At 38.2% G+C, this 23,360-nt stretch overlaps 1 protein-coding gene across 28 annotated transcripts in view; it reads left to right on the forward strand.

The window, feature by feature from the left end:
• Positions 1-75: 75 nt before the first annotated feature.
• The window catches only part of ABI2 (abl interactor 2), a 118,153-nt gene continuing 94,868 nt past the window's right edge, over positions 76-23,360 (forward strand). For 8 of the 28 annotated variants that reach the window (XM_032354489.1, XM_032354507.1, XM_032354490.1 and 5 more), the window contains exon 1: positions 80-423. In XM_032354489.1, coding sequence (XP_032210380.1) covers positions 307-423 — 117 coding nt within the window. In that variant the 5' untranslated portion in view covers positions 80-306. Of the gene's footprint in view, positions 424-23,360 lie in introns of all 28 variants that reach the window. The other 20 variants (XM_032354499.1, XM_032354500.1, XM_032354511.1 and 17 more) reach the window with 6 other exon arrangements.

Consider the following 23,360-nt stretch of genomic DNA (forward strand, 5'->3'; position numbering starts at 1 on the left):
GAGGGGCCGGCGGCGCGGCCGAGGGTGGGAATCTTTTTCGGGCGCCCGGGGGCGGAGGCAGGGGAGCGCGCGTGCGCGCGCCCGCCGTCCGTCGCCGCGGTGACCGTCCTCGGAGTCCGTCGGCTCGCGCCCCGCCCCCGTTCTGCTGCCCCCTCCCCTGTGGCGCGCGGGGGGTGTTTCTCGCTCCTCCCGAGTTGCCGCCGCCGCCGCCGTCGCCGCCGCTCCTCCTCTCCCAGGCTTGGGTTTCCCAGGCGTTGCGGCCGCCGCTACCTCTGCGGTCTGTGTGAGGAGGAGGAGGATGTGAAGATGGCGGAGCTGCAGATGCTGCTGGAGGAGGAAATCCCGGGGGGCCGCCGGGCCCTCTTCGACAGTTACACGAACCTGGAACGGGTGGCGGATTACTGCGAGAACAACTACATCCAGGTGCGAAGCAGGTCCCGGCCTGGGCGCGTGGGGCCTCCGGCCGGTGGGCGCCGCGTGGGGGATCCCCGGGCCGGCGGCCGCGCGCGCTGGGGGCGTAGGGCGCGCGGGGTCGAGGCCGCGGCCGCGGCGGGGAGCCGGCCCAGCGAAGCCCCCGAGGGCGAGGGATTGGGAGAGTAGGTGGGAGCCGGGGCTGGTGAACTGGTGAGAAACCTGCGGCTGGAGGAAACTGTAGCTTTAACACATTGTTAAAAACCGGTGAATCAGTCCGCGGTGCGGTGTGTGTGTGTGTGTGTGTGTTGGGTTGTGTCGTGTCGTGTCCCAGCCCCTTCGCTGCTTCTCCCCTCGGCCGCCCCCGCTCTCGGTACCCGTCAGTGTTCGGGATGGCGGAGGAGGCGGAGAGTGGCTTCTTCGCTTTGACAGAATCCTGCTCCCCCGTATGGCAGGGCTGTGGGGGGGATGGATGGATCACCCCCTCCCCCAAGCGCTGGAGGGTTTTTAAGGGACTGTGTTGCTGCGAAGTAAAGTGCCTTAGTTTTATATTCATATAAATGTCTCAAGAGACTGGTAATTTTGCTTATTATTATTATTATTTTTTAGTTTCTAGCCGGGGATCCAGTAGAAGAGCAGTTGTCTCTTGTTGGAAGTTATTGCCATTTTCCTCCCTATGGAGAATGAGAAATTGCATGATAATGAACAACCCCCCCCATTCCCGTTAGAATAGTTCATTTTCCGGTGGGAAAAAGAATTGTATTTTTCAGCAAGGATTAGGAAAGGATCCTCATGGTTTAATTTTTTCCCGAGATGGCTGGTTTGGCACGGAGACTCGAAGTGGTAACGCTGTGTGTTATGTATATGGAGGTGGGGTTTATTGGGGGAGATGGGATCCATCTGCGCCCGGACGAAGCAAAAGATGCTGTGGATTAAAAAAAAAAAAAAATCTTTTTTAAAAAATTATTTGAAAGGATAGGTTAAAACACAGTTTGCAAATTTAGCATCTTTTGTTTTCTCTATGGCTTATTCTGAATCACAGGTTCTACCTCCATTTTTTTCCCCTTCCCGTTTAAATTCTCTTGGGATAAAGGTGGAAATGGAAGAAGTATGTTAAATTGCTCTTTCACTACCGTCTTTTTCTTTTTTTTTCTTTCTCCCACTTCGATCTCTCCAGGCATCCTTCTTCTTATCAGCTATGTTGGGAGGCATTCTTCAGTCTTAGTATAAACTAAAAATTTAAAAAAAAAAAAGGTGTTAGGATTTATAGGTTCATAAATTTTGTAAGGATTGCAGAGTTAATCAAGGATGGTGTTGTGAGATTTTACTTGATTGGATATGTACTGAATTCTCTGTTATCTTGTAGGGACTATTCCTATTGGGGAAGGAACCAGGCATAATCCAAGGCTTTTCCCTCCAAAGGGGCACTTGAAAGTATGGCTAGTAGGAACAGGAAAAAATGTGTCTTAGGTCAGAGTTCATACAAAATATACAGTGGTCCATATTTGGAGGGTGCTTTGCTAATACCCAGCGGGATAGAAAAGAGTCAAATTGCTCAATTTTCAACGGAATATTATTCAAAAGTCTTCTGCAGCCTGGCACAGTGTAAAGGTTTGATGATACACACCTAGTGTTTATAGGATTTCGTAGTGTAGTTAATAGGAGAGGCTGATCTGTGAACAGATGAATAATGTAGTGTGTCAGTTTATACTGTGTAAGGACAGAAGGACTGGAGGAAGCTCTGCGATTCTCAGGGAATTCACAGTCTCTTAGGAGTGGCAGATCTAAAGGACCGAAGTGGTAATTCCATTGCCTCCTGCAACATATTATGGGATTATAGGTCTGAAGAGACACTGGGAGTTGAAAAGTGGTTTGGTAGCAGTTATTACCAGTAGTAAAAAATAAGGAACAGATTTGTCTCTCTTTGGAAAATAATTTTTATTTTTGAAGGCATAGTTTTTCTTCGATTACAGTTGATACATAAAGGTAAAGTACATGGGTTAATAAAGCTGAGAGGTTAAAGGGATTAGGGATTGTCCTCTTTTAAATATTTTAAATATTGTCCTCTTTTAAATATATTTCTTCCAGTTGAGAGGAGGAGAGTATTACTGCCACCGTTATGTTTTAGCAATGGAATTAAAAATTTAGTGTGGTGGCATTTTAAATTCATCGTATAGATATTAATAGAAATGGATTTGAAAATATTCTTTCAATTTAGCATCTAAAATAGCTTTTACACTTTAGATGTTACCTCCTAGGTTATCATCTGTTTCATGATTCGGTGGGTGTATTTTTTTTTTTTTTTTTTTTAAAGATTTTATTTATTTATTTGACAGAGAGAAATCACAAGTAGATGGAGAGGTAGGCAGAGAGAGAGAGAGGGAAGCAGGCTCCCTGCTGAGCAGAGAGCCCGATGCGGGCCTCGATCCCAGGACCCTGAGATCATGACCTGAGCCGAAGGCAGCGGCTTAACCCACTGAGCCACCCAGGCGCCCTCGGTGGGTGTATTGTTGGTGTTTTTCTCTTCCCAGATGACAGCTCTTTGGATGATTTGTTTGTAGTAAAGTTGATAAGTAGAACATACTGATTGTATGTTTATGCTGACCCAGCTGTACAGTTGACCCAACTGGCTCTCTTTGTGACCAGAGAACTGACCAGCAGGGGTTTTGATGCTGCCTCTTACCCTGCAAAGTTAATTGGTTATGTATATGATCACGTAGTCAGTTTAGCCTTGTTATAGCAACGTGCCCTAACCACTAGCTCAAGTTAACTAACCTAACACCCATTTTATTTTGTGGAAATAATTTTTGCTAGTAAAGTAGAAAAAGATAAATCTGTTGATTATATATAGCAAAGGGTAAGGTTCTTTATTGCGTGTTCTTAAATAGCTGTTTTTTTTTTTTTTAAAGATTTTATTTATTCATTTGACAGAGAAATCACAAGTAGATGGAGAGGCAGGCAGAGAGAGAGAGAGGGAAGCAGGCTCTCCGCCGAGCAGAGAGCCCGACGCGGGACTCGATCCCAGGACTCCGAGATCATGACCCGAGCCGAAGGCAGCGGCCCAACCCACTGAGCCACCCAGGCGCCCCTTAAATAGCTGGTTTTAAGCATAGGAATATCCAAATAATTAGGTTAAATAAGAATATCCTAAATGTGGATTGTATTTAGTGTGGATATTGAGCAAAGGAAGGAAAAATGATTGTACTGTCTTTCTGGAAACAACTATACTGTGTTTAAATTGTTGCTAATAAAAACATCCTTCGTATATATTGTCAGCATTAAGAGTGACTAGGTATTGCCTGTGTTAACACACACACATACACAAAATCTACAGGTACAGCAGTATTGTTAAGTAGTAGTTTTTCAGGTTACTAATGCAGCTAATGTTAAAAATTTAAAAATCATCCTTAGTAAAAATTTAGATGGCTTTCTTTTATTATTTCAACCTCTAGGAAAAGTGATACTAAACATATTTTTTTTAGAATGTGATAATAAAAAGTCATAACTAACATTTGCTGCTGTTTACCTGATTTTATTTATTCTCTGTAAAAAAGGGTTTAGTAGTTGTTTAGGATTTTTTAAGATACGTGTAAGACCTGTGTTTCCTTTTTTCATTTATTAATATAAACATTGATACCTAAACTAAGAAGTGTGCAGAAATTTCAAATAGTATTTTGATTGACTTGGAATCTACATTTTTACAAATAGAAGAATTTTATAATAATATGAGTTATTTTAATGTTTTGGTAGATGAAATAAATTTCTAGTTGGTACTTTCCTAGAGTAAATCTGAAAAACTAATTCTTTTTTTTTAAAGATTTTATTTATTTGTCAGAGAGAGAGAGAGAGAGAGAGCACAAACAGGGGAGCAGCCGGCAGAGGCAGAGCAAGCAGAGGAAGAAGCAGGCCCCCTGCTGAGCAAGGAGGGATGCAGGACCTGATCCTATGACCCTGGGATCATGACCCCAGCCAAAGGCAGATGCTTAAGGGACTGAGCCACCCAGGCATCCTAAAACTAACTTATTCCTAGTTACATTTTTGCTTTTTTAAAACGATTTATTTGAGAGAGAGAGAGCGCATACAGGCACGCATGTCTGAGTGGAGGGAGGCAGGGAGGCAGGGAGATGTGCACATGCCTCCCTGAGTGGAGAGTCCCACTTGGGGCTGGATCCTAAGATCCTGAGATTATGACCTGATCTGAGAATTAGAGTCAGACGCTTGACTGACCAAGCCACTCAAGCACCCCTACCTTTTTCCCATTTGTTAGATAAAATAGTTAGTGCTTTTTGTGAGTGTTAATTCATATTAGATAAACAGTAAAATCCCATTGTCCGTTGTTTGGAGTAAGAACAAAATCATTCAGTAACATGGATTTGCTTAGAAGAACAGAAATTAAAAATGATTCTCAAGGGGAGCCTGGCTGCCTCGGTCTGTAAAGCATGCAGCTCCTGATCCCAAGGTCATGAGTTAGAGCCCCATTTGGGCACAGAGCTTCCTTAAAAAATAAGAAAATAAAAAATACTTTATAAAAATTTTTCAAAAAATATACCTTAAATTTTAGCGGAAATATATATATGTATATTTCTGATATTTATGTAAAATATATTTTTGTATTTTGCTTTTGAATAATAGAGATGTCATTAGTGGCTTCCTTTCTTCATCTTTATTAACAATGATACTCTCAGAATTCATTAAAAATTGTGTGAAAAGTTTACTTATAGGGAGCTAATAGAATCATGACTTGTTACCAGATTCATAAAAAAGCCATTACTGAAACAGTGTAAAGATTTAAGATTCTTATTTAATAAAAACTATTTGAATACATGCTCACTATTGAAAAATTACTAGGAAAAATTATAAGGAAGAAACTTAAAATTGCCCAGTCATTTTGAACACATGTAGTATTTATATTTTAAAATCTTTTGCTATACATAACTATATATAAAAAATGGGTTCATGTTCTTTATTACCTCTGTACCTTGCCTTAAGAAGAAACTTTATTTCTGTTACTTTTATTTTTTAATTTTATTTAAAAAATGTTGCATGTATTTATTTGACAGAGAGAGAGATGGCGAGAGAGAGAAAACAAGCAGGGGTGAGACCAATATTTACTTCCTCCTCTGACTTTTATCGTTTACCTCCACAGAGAGGAGTGAGCCGCCTAAGTGCATATCAGGCTGGGAAACTGAATTTCCCTCGATTGAGGCGACTTAATTCATCAGGAGTTGACTAAGGTTTATCATCCTCAGAGAGACTAGTCTTGACTTTCTAGCAGATAGTTGGTAATTGGATTTTTAGTGATAACCCAGTCATTATCAAGACCTTTGATAAAATTGCAAATACAGACTAAATTGTATTCTGAGACCCTTATTCTTTTTTCTCATTAAAATTTTTAAATTTAAATTTTATTTATTTATTCATTTATTTTATTTTATTTTATTTTTAAAGATTTTATTTATTTACTTGAGAGAGCGCACAGAGGGAGAGGGAAAGATCACAGAGGGAGAGGAAGAAGCAGACTCATTGCTGAGTAGGGAGCCCAATGCGGGGCTGAATCCCAGGACCCTGAGATCGTGACCTGAGCTGAAGGCAGATGCTTAACTGGCTGGGCCACCAAGACCACCCCTAAATTTAATTTTTTACACAACTTTTAAAATTTTGTCATCTGTGCACTTTCTTCCTCTTCCTCTCCAATGTACTTAATTGGCCTTTTAATTCCCTTTATTGATCCAAGGACTGAGATTGCATTTAATTTTGCCCTATCCTGAAGAGCTCGTTGGTATGAAATGACCCTTTACTCAAACAATTCATAAACTCGCCTTTACTTTCTCTTCTTACTGTGGTATGATTAGTGTTTGAACATGTGCTTTATTCAGGGTCATCTTTCTTCTCCTGTAGAATAGTTAATCACCACATTGATTTACTTTTGTATAGAATATACTGTGGAGATATTTTTGAGCATGGGATCCTTTTGGTGTTATTTCCTTTTAAAATGGGAAGAATTTAAATAGCATGCAGTGGCAATATGTCTAAATGTAATCTCAGTGGATGAATGGAAATATCTTGAAAATTAGACTATTTGTGGACTTTGACAACTTAGGGTTGAATTTTTATGGGACTTCTGGATAGATTGGCTTCATGAAGTAGCATGTGGGAGAACACCTGCTTTGAATTTTTCATTTACTTTGTGTTCCTTCTCCACATAGAAAGCTTCTAGACGATAGAGTCATATCTAAAACAATTTTGAGATCAGTTGATTATATATATGTGGGTCAGTTTTGGATTCTGTTTTGTTCCTTTGATCTGTGTACATATTCTTTGTTCATATCAGGCTATAGCTTTATATTGAGTCTTTAAGTCGAATAGTGTGACTCTTCTACTTTGTTCTTTGTCAGAATTGTTTTGGCTTCTCTAGGGCACTTACTTTTTTAAAAAATTATTTTTATTAACATATAATGTATTATTGGGCCCTTGCTTTTTAAATATATGTTTTAGAATTAGCTTTTTAATTTCTGCAACCCTACTTAAGATTTTGAAAGAAATTGCACTGAATCTGTAGATCATTTTGGGACAGATTGACATTTTGACAATATATATTGGTCTTCCACATCGGGGAGGGTATGTGCTATGATTAGTGCAGTGAAGTGTGTAAGTCTAACAATTCACAGACCTGCACGCCTGGGGCAAATAATACATTGTTTGTTAATAAAAATTAAAATTGGGTCTTCCCATCTGTGGATTTGGGATTTCTACTTATTTAGGTCATCTTTGATTTCTTTTGTCACTATAGGCCTTAGAATACAAATTTTGCACAGGTAGTGTTACATTTATTCCTAGTTCTTTGATGATTTTTGGCACTAGAGTAAATAGTACTGTTTCTAAAATTTTCAGTTCCTGTTCATTCCTAATGTACAGAAATAGGATTGGTTTTGTATATGGATCTTTTATCCTATGACCTTGCTAAATTTATTATTAAGCATAGTAGCTTTTGTTGAAGATTTTTTTTTTTTAATGTAGGCAGTCATGTCATCAGCAAATAAAGGTGGTTTTAATTATTTTTTCCTAATCTTTTTTCCTTTTATTTCCATTTTTTGCCTTACGTCATTGGCTAGAACTTCCAGTATGATGTTGAATAGGAATGGTGAGAGCCCGTGTTCTTCACTTGTTCTCAGACTTAGAGGGAAAACAGCTAATCTTTCACTATTACATATGAAATTAGCTATAGATTTTTTGTGGGTGCCCTATGTCAGATCGGGGAAGTTCTCTTTTATTCTTAGGTGGCTGAAAAGATTTTCTTAAAAACCATGAATAGATGTTATATTTTGTCATATGCCTTTTTCCACATCTATTAAGATGTTCATTTTACTTTTAGTCTGTTGATAAGGTGAATCATTTGATTGTGAAATATATTAAAAAATAATTACAGAAGTTTTGATCAGTGAATAGGCATTTTGAGTTACAGAACATCTTTCTTTTATAAGAAATGGATATATATTAATGTCTAGAAATTTGCTACAATAAGCAAGCTTGGTTAAATGGGTGTATGTTATATATTGGCTGCTATTTATGCACTCTGCTAGATAATATATTTGTGTGTGCAAAAGGACTGTTTATAAAAGCTTTTTACTGTTTTACTGTAAAGACTGTTTACAACTTTGTTAAAAAACCTTTTGTTTTCATGTCGAGATCACTAAAATAGTTCTGAAAATTTGAGAATATGATATGGGTTAAATAGTAATTTTATAATTAAATACTCTCATGTGTTAAAGATAATTTTAATTTATTTCAGGATTTTGTTTGATTATTTGACAGAGAGAGAGACGCACAAGCGGGGGGAGGGGCAGAAGAAGAGGGAGAAGCAGGCTCCTGCCTAGCAGGGAGCCCCACTTGGGGCTTTATCCCAGAACCCTGAGCCACTCCAGCTCCCTGACAATTTTAATTTTAGTGGATGTGTGACTCGGAAGCTATTTAACCCCTCTGTCTCAGTTTTCTTATCTGTAAGATGGTAGAGTTACAGCAGCTACTTTATAGGGTAGTTTTGAAGATTGAGTGAGTTAATATAGCTAAAACAGTGTATGTTTAATCAAAGCTAAGACTATCAATTTTAAGATATGCCATTATTTTATGTGCTACTGAATTGATGAACACTACCTCTTAAACACTTAAAATACTACCACTTACCTGACACAGTGCATTTTGATTTCAGTTATGTTAAAATAGGAAAAAATGTTCATCATGCAATCAGTGAAAAATGATGTGTGAGAGTTTGCTTTTACTATAATCATTATTAATGATATTGAAAGACTTAGGTATTTTATTTTGTTATCTTTTACCCTGTTCTTTTGTGGTGTGTCTTTGGTTACTTTTTTAATTTCAAGGATTTTGATAGGATGAGATCTGATTGTTTGAGATTCAAAAATGCTAGGTGGTGCTAGGATTTTTTGGATCCTAGTTTCACATGTCCTATTTATTTTTATTTATTTTTAATCTTTAAAATTTTCAGGGTTTTTTTTTTGCTATTTTTAAAAAGGAATCTCCGTACTCAGTGTGAGGCTCAAACTCGTGCACCTGAGATCAAGAGTTGCGCGCTCCACTGACTGAGCCAGTACGGTGTGTCTCACACGTCCTGTTTAACTACAACTGTATGATGGCAGTATTTTTTGAGTTAAACAGAATTTCACAGCTTTTTGCAACTAAAATGTAGTCTGTAAAGTTGTAGTTCACATTCATAGACCCACAAATAGTTGTATTTTAATTTTCAAGATATGGTGATACACTAACTAGGTATGCCCTGGGTTCAACGACTTTATCCCAAAACTGAATTGCTTTAGAGTGATATTTCTTTTTATCATGTCCTCTTTTTATCATGTCCTCATGTCCTCTTTTGATAAATATACAAATCAACCTACCTTCTTTTATATCCATTTTATGGTTATATACCGACTGAAGGCATAACCATTATAACTTGTAGCTTCTCCAGCATTTTGCCAAGATGGAGGGAGTTATAGGTTATATAACTTATATAGAGGTTATATAGTTATAGGTTATATAACTTATGTAGTTATATAGAGGTTATATCAGGGTGATAGATTTGGCAAAGTTCAGAGGTTGAGAGAGGAGTCTTCAGATCATATGTGACCAAATTTTATATTATCATTTAGTTTATGACTATTGTAACTCCCAATTTTGAACTTACATGTATGAGGACTTTTATTTTATTTATTTATTTATTTATTTGACAGAGAGAAATCACAAGTAGATGGAGAGGCAGGCAGAGAGAGAGAGGGAAGCAGGCTCCCTGCTGAGCAGAGAGCCTGACGCGGGACTCGATCCCAGGACCCTGAGATCATGACCTAAGCCGAAGGCAGCGGCTTAACCCACTGAGCCAGCCAGGCGCCCAAGGACATTTATTTTGAATGCTAAAGCATTTATCTAACTTGACACAATATCTTTTGAGTATATAACCATATAGTCCTATAGTATTAATTCCAAATTTTGAAGGAGATTTTGTTGTATTACAGAAAATCTAATACTACAGATAGTTCTTAATTTGTAAATATCTGAACTGTTGTATTTATATTAATTTTCTATTGCTGTTACAACAAATTACCACAAATTCAGCAGACTAAAACAACACACATTTACCATTTTATCATTCTGGAGGTCAGAAGTCTGCAGTGGGCCACAGAATTGCGTTCTTTCTGGAGGCTCTAGGGGAGAATCCGTTTCCTTGCCTTTTCCAGATTCTAAAGGGTGCCCGAGTTCCCTAGCTCATGACTGTCCCTCAGATTCCGAGCCAGAAGTGGCACCGCTCCAGCCTCAGCTTAGGTTTTCCCATCTTTCTGTCTCTGCTTATGGAAGCAGAGACATCCCCTTTCTCTCTCCCTCCTTCTGTTGTCACATTGTCTTCTCTGACTCCGATCCTCTGCCTTTCTTTATAAAGATTCACCTTGGAACGGCTCTGATAATCTTTCTGTCTCATGGCAGGTACTGTATTCACAGGTTCCAGAGGATTAGGATGTGTTCATCTTGGTGGAGGGGGAGACACAATTTAGTCACAATGTCTGAACATAGCTTTTCCTTCCTTTATCAGTAAATGGCAATTCTAACCCCCTTGATACCTGAGCCCAAAACCTTGATACTGTCCTTGACCCTTCTCTTTTGCATTGGATAAGCGACGACTCTATCTTCACATGTCTGGATCTGAGTTCTGCCGTCTCCCCTGCTGCCAGCCTGGTCCAAGCCACCATTATTCCTCAGATTATAGCAATAGCTAGAGTGATCTTTTAAAAATCTTTTTTTTTTTTTAAAGATTTCATTTATTTATTTGACAGAGAGAGAAATAGTGAGAGCAGGAACACAAGTGGGGGGAGTAGGAGTGGGAGAAGCAGGCTTCCGGCAAGCAGAGAGCTCGATCCCGGAACCCTGAGATCATGACCTGAGCTGAAGGCAGATGCCCAGCCACTGAGCATCCCAGGTGCCTTGTCTTTTAAAAATCTTAGTCAAGTCATGCTCTGGTCAAAACACTCAAGAGACTTCCCTTCTTAGTATAGGAATTAGAGTCCTTAACATTGCCCACAAGCCAGATGATCTGGTTTTCTAGTCTTGAATCCTCTCCTAATTTAATTGCTCTTCTCTCCTTTGTTTATTCTACTCAAGCCATGTCGCCTCTTTTTCTTGAACATAACAGGCATACTTCTTTTTTTTTTTTAATTTATTTATTTTCAGAAAAACAGTATTCATTATTTTTTCACCACACCCAGTGCTCCATGCAATTTGTGCCCTCTATAATACCCACCACCTGGTACCCCAACCTCCCACACCCCCACCACTTCAAACCCCCAGATTGTTTTTCAGAGTCCATAGTCTCTCATGATTCACCTCCCCTTCCAATTTACCCCAACTCCCTTCTCCTCTCTAACACCCCTTGTCCTCCATGATATTTGTTACGCTCCACAAATAAGTGAAACCATATGATACAAAATCTTGCCATTTGCAACGATGTGGATGGAACTAGAGGGTATGATGTGAGTGAAATAAGTCAACCAGAGAAAGATTAATTATCATATGATCTCACTGATATGAGGAATTTGAGAAACAAGACAGAGGATCATAGGTTAAGAGAGGGAAAAGTGAAACAAGAGGAAACCAGAGAGGGAGACAAACCATAAGAGACTTTTAATCTCAGGAAACAAACTGAGGGTTGCTGGAGGGGAGGGAGGTGAGAGGGATGGGGTGACTGGGTGATGGACACGGGGGAGGGTATGTGCTATGGGGAGTGCTGTGAATTGTGTACGACTGATGAGTCACAGACCTGTACCCCTGAAACAAATAATACATTATATGTTAATAAAAAATAAATATAAAAATATTATTTTAAAAAATTTTATGTATTTATTTGACAGAGAGAGAGACAGTGTGAGAGATAGCACAAGCAGAGAGAGTGGGAGAGGGAGAAGCAGGCTTCCCACTGAGCAGGGAGCCTGATGCAGGGCTTAATCCCAGGACCCTGGGATTGTGACTTGATCCAAAGGCAGATGCTTAACCACTGAGCCACCCAGGCACACCCCAATTTAATATTGCCACTGTAGTGATGGACAAATTTTGGCCAGCGTAGTGTAGTGTTCGATTTCAGATTTCCCCAAGGCTGGGCAGTTGTTGGGGAGGATGACCAGTTTTACTTTGCCATGTCTGATCATTTTCAGAGTTTGCTTCTACCCCAAATGTGCTTTTCATTTTTTGTAAGGAATTGGAGCCTAGAGTTGATGAATTCCAGCAGATTTTCATCTTTGTGGCCACCCACTTCCTCCCTTAGGTGCAGGATGGTCTCAACCAAGAGCAGCTGCCACAGTAGCTAGATGTGAGAAAGGTGCTGCGGGACTTTCTTACTCTGCATTTACCATGCCCTTCCACCAGGAGTACTCATTCCCCAGATAACTGTAGCACTGGCTCTTTTGCCTTTTTCATGCTTTTGACCAAATGTCAACTTCTATTTTTTTAACAACAACAAAACTCCTAGGGGTGGCTGGGTGGCTCGGTTGGTTAAGCAGCTGCCTTTGGCTCAGATCATGATTCCAGGGTTCTGGTATCGAGTCCCATATTGGGCTCCTTGCTTGGCAGGGAGCCTGCTTCTCCCTCTGGCTCTGCCTGCCTCTCTGCCTGCCTGTGTGTGTGCGTTCTTGCTCGCTCTCTCTCTCTCTCTCTCTCTGACAAAAATAAATAAATAAATAAATAAATAAATAAAAAACTTCTAAAAAGTTGATTTTTAATCCCAGTGTAACATACAGTGTTATATTAGTTTCAGATGTATAATAGTGTCTCAACAATTCTATATGTTACCTACAGGGATAAGCATCCCAGTCAGTGTTCTTAATCCTCTTCACCTATTTCACGCATCTCCCCACCTAGCTCCCCTCTGGTAATGATCAGTTTGTTTTCTGTATTTGAGTATCTTTGTGTCTTTTTTTTTTTTCCCCTTTCTTCATTTGTTTTGTTTCTTAAATTCAGTCTTAACGACTGAATATGTGAAGTTCACATATGAGTGAAATCATATATTTGTCTTTCTCTGCCTTATTTTACTTAGTGTTACACCATTTAGCTCCATCCATGTTGCAAATAGCAAGATTTCATTCTTTTTTTATGGCTGAGTAAAATTCTATTTTGTGTGTGTGTTCACATATATACACACACAGAATTCTGTATATATGTATCCAGACATATACACACACATATATAAATATATGTATATTTATATAGAAAACATCTTTTTTGTAGGGGCTCCAGAATGGGGCTTGAACTCAGGTCACATGCTCTACTGACTGAGCCAGCTGGGCTCTCCATACTACATCTTCTTTATGCATTCATCTATCAGTGGACATTGGTGTTGCTTCCATAATTGGGTGGTTGTAAATAATGTTGCAGTAGTTATACGGGTACATATATCTTTCTGCCTTAGTGTTTTCATAGTCTTTCGGTAAATACCCAGTAGTGGAATTCTACTTTTAATTTTTTGAAGAATCTCCATAGTGTTTTCCACAGTGGCTAGACCAGTGTACAGTTTACAGTCCTACCTGGAATGTCCAGGGCTCCCTTTTCTCCACATCCTTGCAACAAGCACTTGTTGTTGTGTTACTGATTTTAGTGTTCTGACAGGTGTGAGGTGATTTCTCAGTGTGGTTTTGATTTGCATTTCCCTAATGATTAGTGATGTTGAGCATCTCTTCATGTGTCTGTTGGCCATCTCTATGTTATCTTTGGAGAAATGTCTGGTCACATCAACTGCCCATTTTTAAATAGAATTATTTGTTTTTTTTTTGGTGTTTATTTGTAGATGGTCTTTATATATTTTGGACAGTAATCTGTTATTCGATATATCATTTGCAAATATCTTTTCCCTTTCAGTAGGCTTTTAGTTTAGTTGATTGTTTCCTTTGCTGTGCAAAAGCTTTTTATTTTTATGTAGTCCCAGTAGGTTTTTTTTTGTTGTTGTTGTTTATTTATTGTTGTTGTTTGCTTTTGTTTCCCTTATCTTAGGAGACATATCTAGAAAAATGTTGCTGTGGCCAATGTCAGAGAAATTACTGCTATTTGCTAGGATTTTTATGGTTTCAGGTCCCAGATTTAGGTCTTTAACCCATTTTGAGCTTATTTTTGTGTAGAATGTAAGAAAGTGGTCCAGTTTCATTCTTTTGCATATGACTGTCCAGTTTCCCCAACACCATTTGTTGGAGATAGTGTCTTTTCCCCGTTGCATATTCTTTCCTCCTTTGTCAAATATTGACTACACAGTTGTGGGTTTATTTTGGGGTTTTCTGTTCTTTCTAAACATTTTTAAAGCTTTATTTATTTTAGAGGAAGAGCGCACATGTGCAGGGGGTTGGGAGAGGATGGCGGGGGGAGAGAGAATCTCAAGCAGATTCACTGCTGAGGGTAGAGCCTCACCATGGGCTGCATCTCAAGACCCTGAAATCATGACCTGAGCCAAAACCAAGAGTCGGAAGCCCAAATGACCGAGCCACCCAGGCATCCCTGGGTCTTCTGTTCTGTCGATCTGTGTGTCTGTTTTTGTGCCAATCCATATTGTTTTGATTACCACAGCTTTGTGATAGATCTTGAAATCTGAGATTGTGATACATCCAGTTTTGTCTTTCTTTTTCAAGATTGCTTTGGGTATTTAGGATCTTTTGTGGTTCCTAAAATTTAAGATTGTTCGCTCTACTTCGGTGAAAAATGGCATTTTAATAGGGATTGCATTAAATCTGTAGATTGCTTTGGGTAGTATGGACATTTCAACAATATGTTCTCCCAATCCATTCATTTGTGTCATCTTCAATTTCTTTCTCCAGTGTTTTATAGTTTTCAAGTACAGGTGTTTTACCTCCTTGGTTAAGTTTATTTGTAGGTATTTCATTACTTTTGGTGAAATTGTGTATAGGATTGTTTTCTTAATTTCTCTTTCTGCTTTATTGGTATATAGTTATGCAACAGATTTCTGTATACTAATATATCATGCATCTTGACTGAATTCATTCTATAGTTTTTTGGTGGAGTCTTTAGGGTTTTTTATATATAGTATCAGATGACATACAAATAGTGAAATCATCTGCAAACAATGAAAGCTTTACTACTTCTTTACCAATTTGGATGCCTTTTATTTCTTTTTGTTGTCTGGTTCCTGAGGCTAAGAATTTTGGTACTATGTTGAATAAAAGGGGTGAGAGTGGACATCCTTGTCTTGTTCCTGGAAACCTGTCAGTGTTTCACAGTTGAGGATGATTTTAGCTGTGAGTGTTTCATTTAAGGACTTTATTATGTTGAGGTATATTCCCTCAAAACCTACTTTGCTGAGGGTTTTTTTTTTTTTTAAGATTTTATTTTTTTATTTGACAGACAGAAATCACAAGTAGGCAGAGGTAGAGAGGAGAAAGCAGGCTCCCTGCTGAGCAGAGAACCTGATGCACGGCTCGATCCCAGGACCCTGGGACCATGACCCAAGCCAAAGGCAGAGGCTTTAACCCACTGAGCCACCCAGGTGCCCCTTGTTGAGGGTTTTTATTATGATTGGATATTGTACTTTGTCAACTGCTTTTTTCTCTATTGTAACTACCATACAGTTTTTATCCTCTCTCTTTTTAAGTGATATATTTCATTGATTTATTTGCAAATATTGAACCACCCTTGCATTACAGGAATTAATCCTCCCTGATTATGGTGAATAATTTTTTAAAAGGATTGTTGGATTTGGTTTGCTAATATTTTGTTGAAGATTTTTCCATCTGTGTTCATCAGAGATACTGGCATAATTCTCTTTTTTTGGTGATGTCTTTACCTGGTTTTGTTATCAGGGTCATGCTGGTTTCATAGAATGAATTTGGAAGCTTTCATTGATTTTCTTTTCTTTCTTTCTTTTTTTTTTTACTAGTTTGAGAAGAGTAAGTATTAGGTCTTTTTTTTTTTTAAGATTTTATTTATTTATTGGACAGAGAGAGATCACAGGTAGGCAGAGAGGCAGGCAGAGAGAGAGAGGAGGAAGCTGGCTCCCCTCTGAGCAGAGCCCTATTTGGGGCTCAATCCCAGGATCCTGGGATCATGACCCAAGCCATGACCCAAAAGGCTTTAACCCACTGAGCCACCCAGGTCCCCCCAAATCTTCTTTAATTAAAAAAAAATTTTTTTTAAGTGTGTCCCAAGTGGAGATCAAACTCAAAAGCCCCAAGATTAAGAATTGGATGCTCCACTGACTGAGCCAGCCAGGTGCTCTGTTACCAATTCTTCTTCGGATGTTTGGTGAAATTCACCTTTGGAACCATGTAGTCCAGATGTCACCTTCCTTGATGATCCTTCCTGGTCTATATAAAGTTATAACATACTTTGTTTACTCTCCTTTTTCTTGTACTTCCCCCCCCCCCCATGCTTTATTTTTCTTTGTTTTACTTAGCATTTGACATACAATGTATCTTAATTATTTGCTTCTGTCTTCCCTGGCTGGTGAGTTCTATGAGGGAAGGGGTTCTCCCTCACCCCTCATCCCCCACCCACCTGAGAGGGGAAGGGGATGTAGAGGGAGAGGGAGAGAGAGAATCTTAAGCAGGTTCCACCCCAGTGTGGAGCTTGATGCAGGTCTCATGACATTATGACCTGAACCGAAGTCAAGAGTTGGGTGCTTAACTGACTGAACCACCCAGGCACTCCAAAGGGAGTGTTTTTCATTGTCAATACCTGGAGCAGTGCCTGGGACAAAATAAGCATTCAATAAATATTTGCTAAAAGAATAAATTAGGGTATTTTTTTCGTGAAAGCAGTAGAAAACACCCATGAGAGTAGTGAAAATAGATTAGTTTTCCAAAATGGAGTAGTTTGTATTTATAGGTAAATGAAGTTGGTGAATACTTCTAATTTGTTTAGGATATTTAACAGAGATGTGACCAACAGAATTGCAAGTGGTATTTCACATGTGACTAGTGCTTTGGAGTTAATTCTGTAGTTGGTTTGCTTTCATTTAGTGCATGGCTTATTCAGTAGGGAAACTCAAATGTATGAGTGGCTCTCTCACTTTTTGGGTAGTGATCAAGGGAGATATTCCTACTTTTATTTATTTTTAAAAAGATTTATTTTAGAGAGAGAAAATGAATGGGAGGGGCGGTGTGAGGGGAGAAACCCAAGCAGACTTAGTGCTGAGTATGGACCCCAATGCAGCGCTCGATCCCATGACCCTGAGATCATGTCCTGAGCCAAACCCAAGAGTTGGATGCTCAACTGACTGTGCCATCCAGGTGCCCCGAGATATTCCTATTTTAAAAAATCAGTTAAGTAAACTCAAGCTTAGTTGTGACTCTGTTAAACTAAAATTCTGTAAAGATAAAAATTGTGTTCATTTCTGGGTTTTTTTTGCCTGTGTCCCTTGTGCTTTGTTGAATAAAATGATTGAAATCATGACTCCTACCATTTAAAATTTTTATATATGAATTTTTTTTCTTCTTTATTCAAGAAATGCTTATTGAGTATCTGTTCATGCTGGTAAATCATGGTAACTCACGGAGCTACGAGTCTAATTCTGTTACCATTTTGATTGCTATGAAGAGCCTCTGTTCAGTAAATTCTGAATTAGTGGGGTTTGGACTAAATATAATATGGCACTGCTTTTCTTTTTCTTGCTGTTATTTGGCTTTATCTATTTATCTATTGAAGACTTTGAATAGAGCAAGGAGATGCATTGTTAGGAACTTCCAGAACCTACAAAACAAGATTGAATAGAGGAAGCAACAAGGGATGCCAGCCTTTTTCATTATGTAGTACAAGTCTTCTGGGAGATTGCATTTGAATAATGATCCCTTCTCTTCTCCCTTAAAACCGCTTATTGTAGAAGAGCAGACCAGGTTCAGAAAAATAATTTGAATAGCTTAGCTTAATATATCGTACTGTTTTTGAGAGAAGAAGAAATTAAAATTTATTGACATTAAATTCATATTTTGGGGGTTTATCATCTACATGTTTGCTTATAATGTAATATGTATAATTATGAATTTTATTTATGTGCAAATAACAAAACCTCATTTAACATAAATTTAATGTCAGCAGTTTGGTTTGTGGTGTGGATGTACATGTAGTGACAGGGCACTGTATCTCAATTTTTTCTTCTTTTGAAGTGAATAAAGACTGGATCTCTTGTATTATTATTTTTTGATCTCTTTATATTAACGTGACATTTAAAAAAATTAAAGTCTGATTAATTCAGATAGGTTTAATATTATTTGATGTTATACATAGACTCTTTTGACACAAGATGTGTAAATTAGATCAGATCATTTTGGCTACTTTAATCCTGCCTCTCTGTCTTTCCAAATGTAACAGTTGTCATCAGTTTGTTAAAAATCCTGTTTAGGGCGCCTGGGTGGCTCATTGGGTTAAAGCCTCTGCCTTCGGCTCAGGTCACGATCCCAGGGTCCTGGGATTGAGCCCTGCATCGGGCTGTCCGCTCCGCGGAGAGCCTGCTTTCTCTTCTCTCTCTCTCTCTCTCTCTGCCTGCCTCTCTGCCTACTTGTGATCTCTGTCTGTCATAAATAAATAAAATCTTAAAAAAAAAAAAAACCTGTTTAATTGATTTTTTTTGTTTTACTTTAAACAACATTGACACAACATAAAGCTCACCAGTTTAATCAATTTAAAGTGTAAAGTTCAGTGGTTTTTAATGTTTTTACAGAATTGTGCAACCATTACCAAATCTAATTTCAGAACATTTTCATTGTCCCAGAGAGCTTGTGCCCATTAAATAGTCATTCCATGTCCCCGTACTCCCTGGCAACTGCAGATCTACTTTCTGTCTCTATTGATTTGCCTATTGTGGACATTTCATATAAATAGAAACGTAATATGTGGCCTTTTCTGGGTGACTTATTTCAGTTAGCATAATAATATTTTCCACATTCATCCATGCTGTAACATGTTTCGGTATAGGCATGCCCAGGAGATACTGGAGTTTGGTTCCAGGGCACTGCAATAAAGCCAGTACTGCAATAAAGCAAATCAAATGACTATTTTGGTTTCCCAGTACATGTATAAGTTTTTTTTACACTATAGTCTATTAAATGTATAGTAGCTTTATGTCTAAAAAAGAAAACAAACCCACTGTATATACTTTTTGTTTAAAAATACTTTAATGCTGGAGTGCCTGCCTGGCTCAGTTGGTAGAGCATGTGACTCTTGATCTTAAGGTTGTGAGTGTGGGCCCCACAGACCTAGAGATCACTTTAAATAAAGTACTTCATTGCTGGGAACGTCTGTGTGGCTCATTGGTTAAGTGCCTGTCTTTAGCTCAGGTCATGATCCCAGGGTCCTGGGGTTGAGTTCTGCGTCAGGCTTCTTCCTTAGCAGGGAGCCTGCTTCTCCCTCTTCCTGAAGCTCCCCTTGCCTGTGCTCTCTTTGTCTCTGTCTTGGTCTCTCTCTGAAATAAATAAAATCTTAAAAAAAACAAAACAAAACAAAACTTCATTGCTAAAAAATGTTAACCATCATCTGAGTTTTCCAGGAGTCATAATCATTGGTCACAGGTTATCATAACAAATATAATAAGGAAAATCTTGAAATTGTGAGAATTACCAAAATGGAGAGAGACATGACATGAACAGATGCTGTTGGAAAAATGGCACCCATAGATGTGTTAGAGGCAGGGTTGTTACAAAATGTTAGTTTGTAAAAAACAGCATCTGGGAAGCACAGTAGAATGAGGCATGCCTGTTTTTCATTCCTTTCTTTCTTATTTAAAAAAAATTTTTTTTAAAGATTTTACTTATTGGGGCGCCTGGGTGGCTCAGTGGGTTAAGCCGCTGCCTTCGGCTCAGGTCATGATCTCAGGGTCCTGGGATCGAGTCCCGCATCGGGCTCTCTGCTTGGCGGGGAGCCTGCTTCCCTCTCTCTCTTTCTCTCTGCCTGCCTCTCCGTCTACTTGTGGTCTCTCTCTGTCAAATAAATAAATAAAATCTTAAAAAAAAAAAAAGATTTTACTTATTTATTTGACAGAGAGAGATCACAAGTAGGCAGGGGGAGGAGGGAAGCAGGCTTCCCGCTAAGCAGAGAGCCCGATGCGGGGCTCGATCCCAGGACCCTGAGACCATGACCTGAGCCGAAGGCAGAGGCTTAACTCAGTGAGCCACCCAGGTGCCCACTTCATTCCTTATTTTCTAGGGGCAAATATTTCATTGTATGGATATAACATATTTTATTTGTCCATTCATTAGTTGATGGATATTTGGGTTGTTTCCACCTTTTGGTTATTATGAATAAGGTTGCTATGAACATTTGCTTAGAAGCTTTTGTCTGAACATTATATTTTAAATTCTCCAGGGTATACATAGGAGTGGAATTCCTGGGTTGCACTGTTTACATTTCTACCAGTAGTGTATGAGAGTTCCAGTTTCTCTACATCTTTGACAATATTTGTTATTTTCTGCTTAAAGTTGTAGCCATTGAAGTTGTTGTGAAGTGGTATGCCATGTGGTTTTGATTTATATTTCTCTAATCACTGATAATGTTCAGCATCTTTCCATGTGCTTATTGACCATTTTGGGAGAGATGTCTACTCAAGTTCTTTTCTTTTTTTCTTTGTTCATTTTTTAACTATGTTGTTTACTTTTTGGTTGAGTTGTGAGAGTTCTTTATATATTTTGGATAGCATATCCTTATTAGATATACAATTTGTAAATATTTGTTTCTAGTTTGTCAGTTGTCATTGCACTTTCTTGATAATGTCCTTTGATGCACAGAAGATTTTAGTTTTTGTGAAGTCCAAATTATTTTTTTTTTGTGCTTTTGGTGTCATATTTAAGAAACATTGCTTGAACCAGAGCCATGAAAATTTATACCTCTGTTTGCTTTTAAGAGTTGTATAGTTTTAGCTACAAATAATATGTGGTTTATTGTATCTGACTTCTTTCGCTTAGCATAGTGCTTTTAAAGTTCGTCCATGTTGTCTATCATATATCAGTACTTTAATCTGTGTTATGGTTGAATAATATTCCATTGTATATAATATTTTAGTGTGTTTTATTTAGGTCTTTGATCCATTTTGACTTAATTTTTGTATATTTTGTATAAGGTAAGAATTTAGATTGCTTGAGCCAACCAGGAGCCCCACTGAAGCATCTTTTCATATGTCTGTTGGCCATCCACATGTCTTTGGAGAGATGTCTATTCATGTTCTCTGTCCATTTTTAAATTGGACTATTTGTTTTTTGGGTGTTGAATTGTCACCTTTTGAGCTTTTTTTTTTTTTTTTAAAGATTATATTTATTTATTTGATAGAGAGCACAAGCAGAGGGAGCAGGAGAGGCAGAGGGAGAAGCTAGCTCTTTGCTGAGCAGGGAGCCCGATGTGGGACTTTATCCCAGGAATCATGACCTGACTGACTGAGCCACCCAGCCGCCCCCTTTTGAGTTCTTGATGCAGATTATTAGTGTATTCCCTCTCTCTCTTTTTTTCCTGATTAGTTCTGGCTAAAAGTTTGTCATTTGTATTGTAACCTTTGGTATCATGATTTTCTTCAGTAACTTTCTATTTCTTTTTATTGACTGTGCTCTCAGGTGTTATTTCCTTCAATTTGCTTTCCTTTGGTTGGGGGTTACTTTGTACTGTATTTTCTTCTTAAAGTATAAACTGATGTCATTGGTTTTCTTCTTTTCTAATATAGACATTTTAGGGCTATACATTTTCCTCTTAAGTACTGCTTTAGTGGCATCCCACAAATCTTAAATCTGCCCCCCCCAGACACCCCCCCCCCACTCCCGTTTCTCTTTTAATGGCTTTTTTTGAGCAATAAGTTATTTGGAAGTGTTATTTAATTTCCAAAGAGTTGGGGATTTTCCATAGATCTTTCTGATAATTTCTCTCTCCCTTTTTTTTTTTTTAAGAATTTTATTTACTTGAGAGATAGCAAGAAAGAGAGAAAGAGAGAGAGAGAGAGAGAGAGAGAGAGCACGCATGCACACAAGTGGTGAGGAGAGGGAGATGTGGGGTTCAATCCCAGGACCCTGAGATCATGACCTGAGATGAAGGCAGATAGCCATCCAGGTGGCTCTCTGATAATGATTTCTAATACAATACTTCTGTGGTCAAAAAACACTTTGTTTGACTTGAATTTTTTTAAATTGTTCTGAGACTTTTTACTGGCCTATAAAATATGGTTTAATTTGGTTAATGTTTTGTGTGCATTTGAAAAAATGTGTATTCTGCTCTTGCTTGGAGTGTTCCCTAAATGTTAATTAGATTGAAGTGGTTAGTGGTTAATTGTGGCATTCAAGTCTATTACGTTTACTTTCTATGTATTTTGTCAATTTGAGAGAGGGTTATTGTGATCTTTGACTATACCTATGGATTTGTCTATTGCAAGTCTATCAAGTTTTGCTTCATGTGTTTTGAAGCTCTGTTATTATGCGTATAAATGTTTATATTTCTTTTCCCTTTATGAGTTGGCATTTTTATCAGAAATTTAAAAAAAATCTGTGGTAGTATTTTTTTCCTTTAGCAATCTACTTTGTACTTATGTAGCTACTCCCATGTTCTTTTGGGTTGCATTGGTATAGTATATCTTTTACCATTCTTTTTGTTTCTATGTTATCTGTGTTTTTGAAGTGTATTTTTAAAAAAGATTTAATTTGTTCGAGAGAGAGTACATGTGCTGGCGAGAGTGAGCCTGAGCCAGAGGGAGAGCACAAGGAGAGGGAGAAGGCTCCCTATGGAGCAGGGAGCCCCAAATGGGGTTCTATCCCAGGACCCTGTATTCATGACCTGAGACACCCAGGAACCCCTAAAGTGTATTCTTTTAAAGGAGCGTATAGATGGGTTGTGCTGTTTTATTTACTCTGACAATGTCTTTTAGTTGGCATGTTTAGATGTTTAGATTATTTACTTTTTTGTGTGATTATAGATACGTTTAGGTTTAATTATATCAACTGTTTATTTTGTTTGTCTTATCCTTTGTTCCCCTTCTTATGCCTTTGTTTGGTTAGAGTAATTCTCATAATTCTAGTGTATTTCCTTTGTTGGCTTATTAGATCTCTTTACTTTCCGATTTTAATTGTAATTTATAGTACTTACCTCAGTCTCCCTTCAGGTGATGTTATAGCACTTTTTGCATTGCTTGAAAAGTCTTACTTTTCATATTTCTTTTTCTCCCTTCCCATCTTTTATACTGTTGTCATCATACATTTTATGTTCACATTTGTTATAAACTTTTTAATACATTTTTCTTAATTTTTTAAAAATTGTTACCTTTAAAAAATTTAACAAGTCATATATTTACCAATGTAATTACAATTTCTGGTACTTGTCATTTTTTTGTGTAGATCTATATTTGTTATCTGGTGTTTTTTTCCATTTCTGTCTATCCTATATGACTTCCTTTAACAATTCTTGTGCAGGTCTGTTGGTGGTTATTATTACTACTTTTTTACTTTTGT

Source organism: Mustela erminea, chromosome 8, assembly GCF_009829155.1.
Source record: "Mustela erminea isolate mMusErm1 chromosome 8, mMusErm1.Pri, whole genome shotgun sequence".
NCBI lineage: Eukaryota > Metazoa > Chordata > Mammalia > Carnivora > Mustelidae > Mustela > Mustela erminea.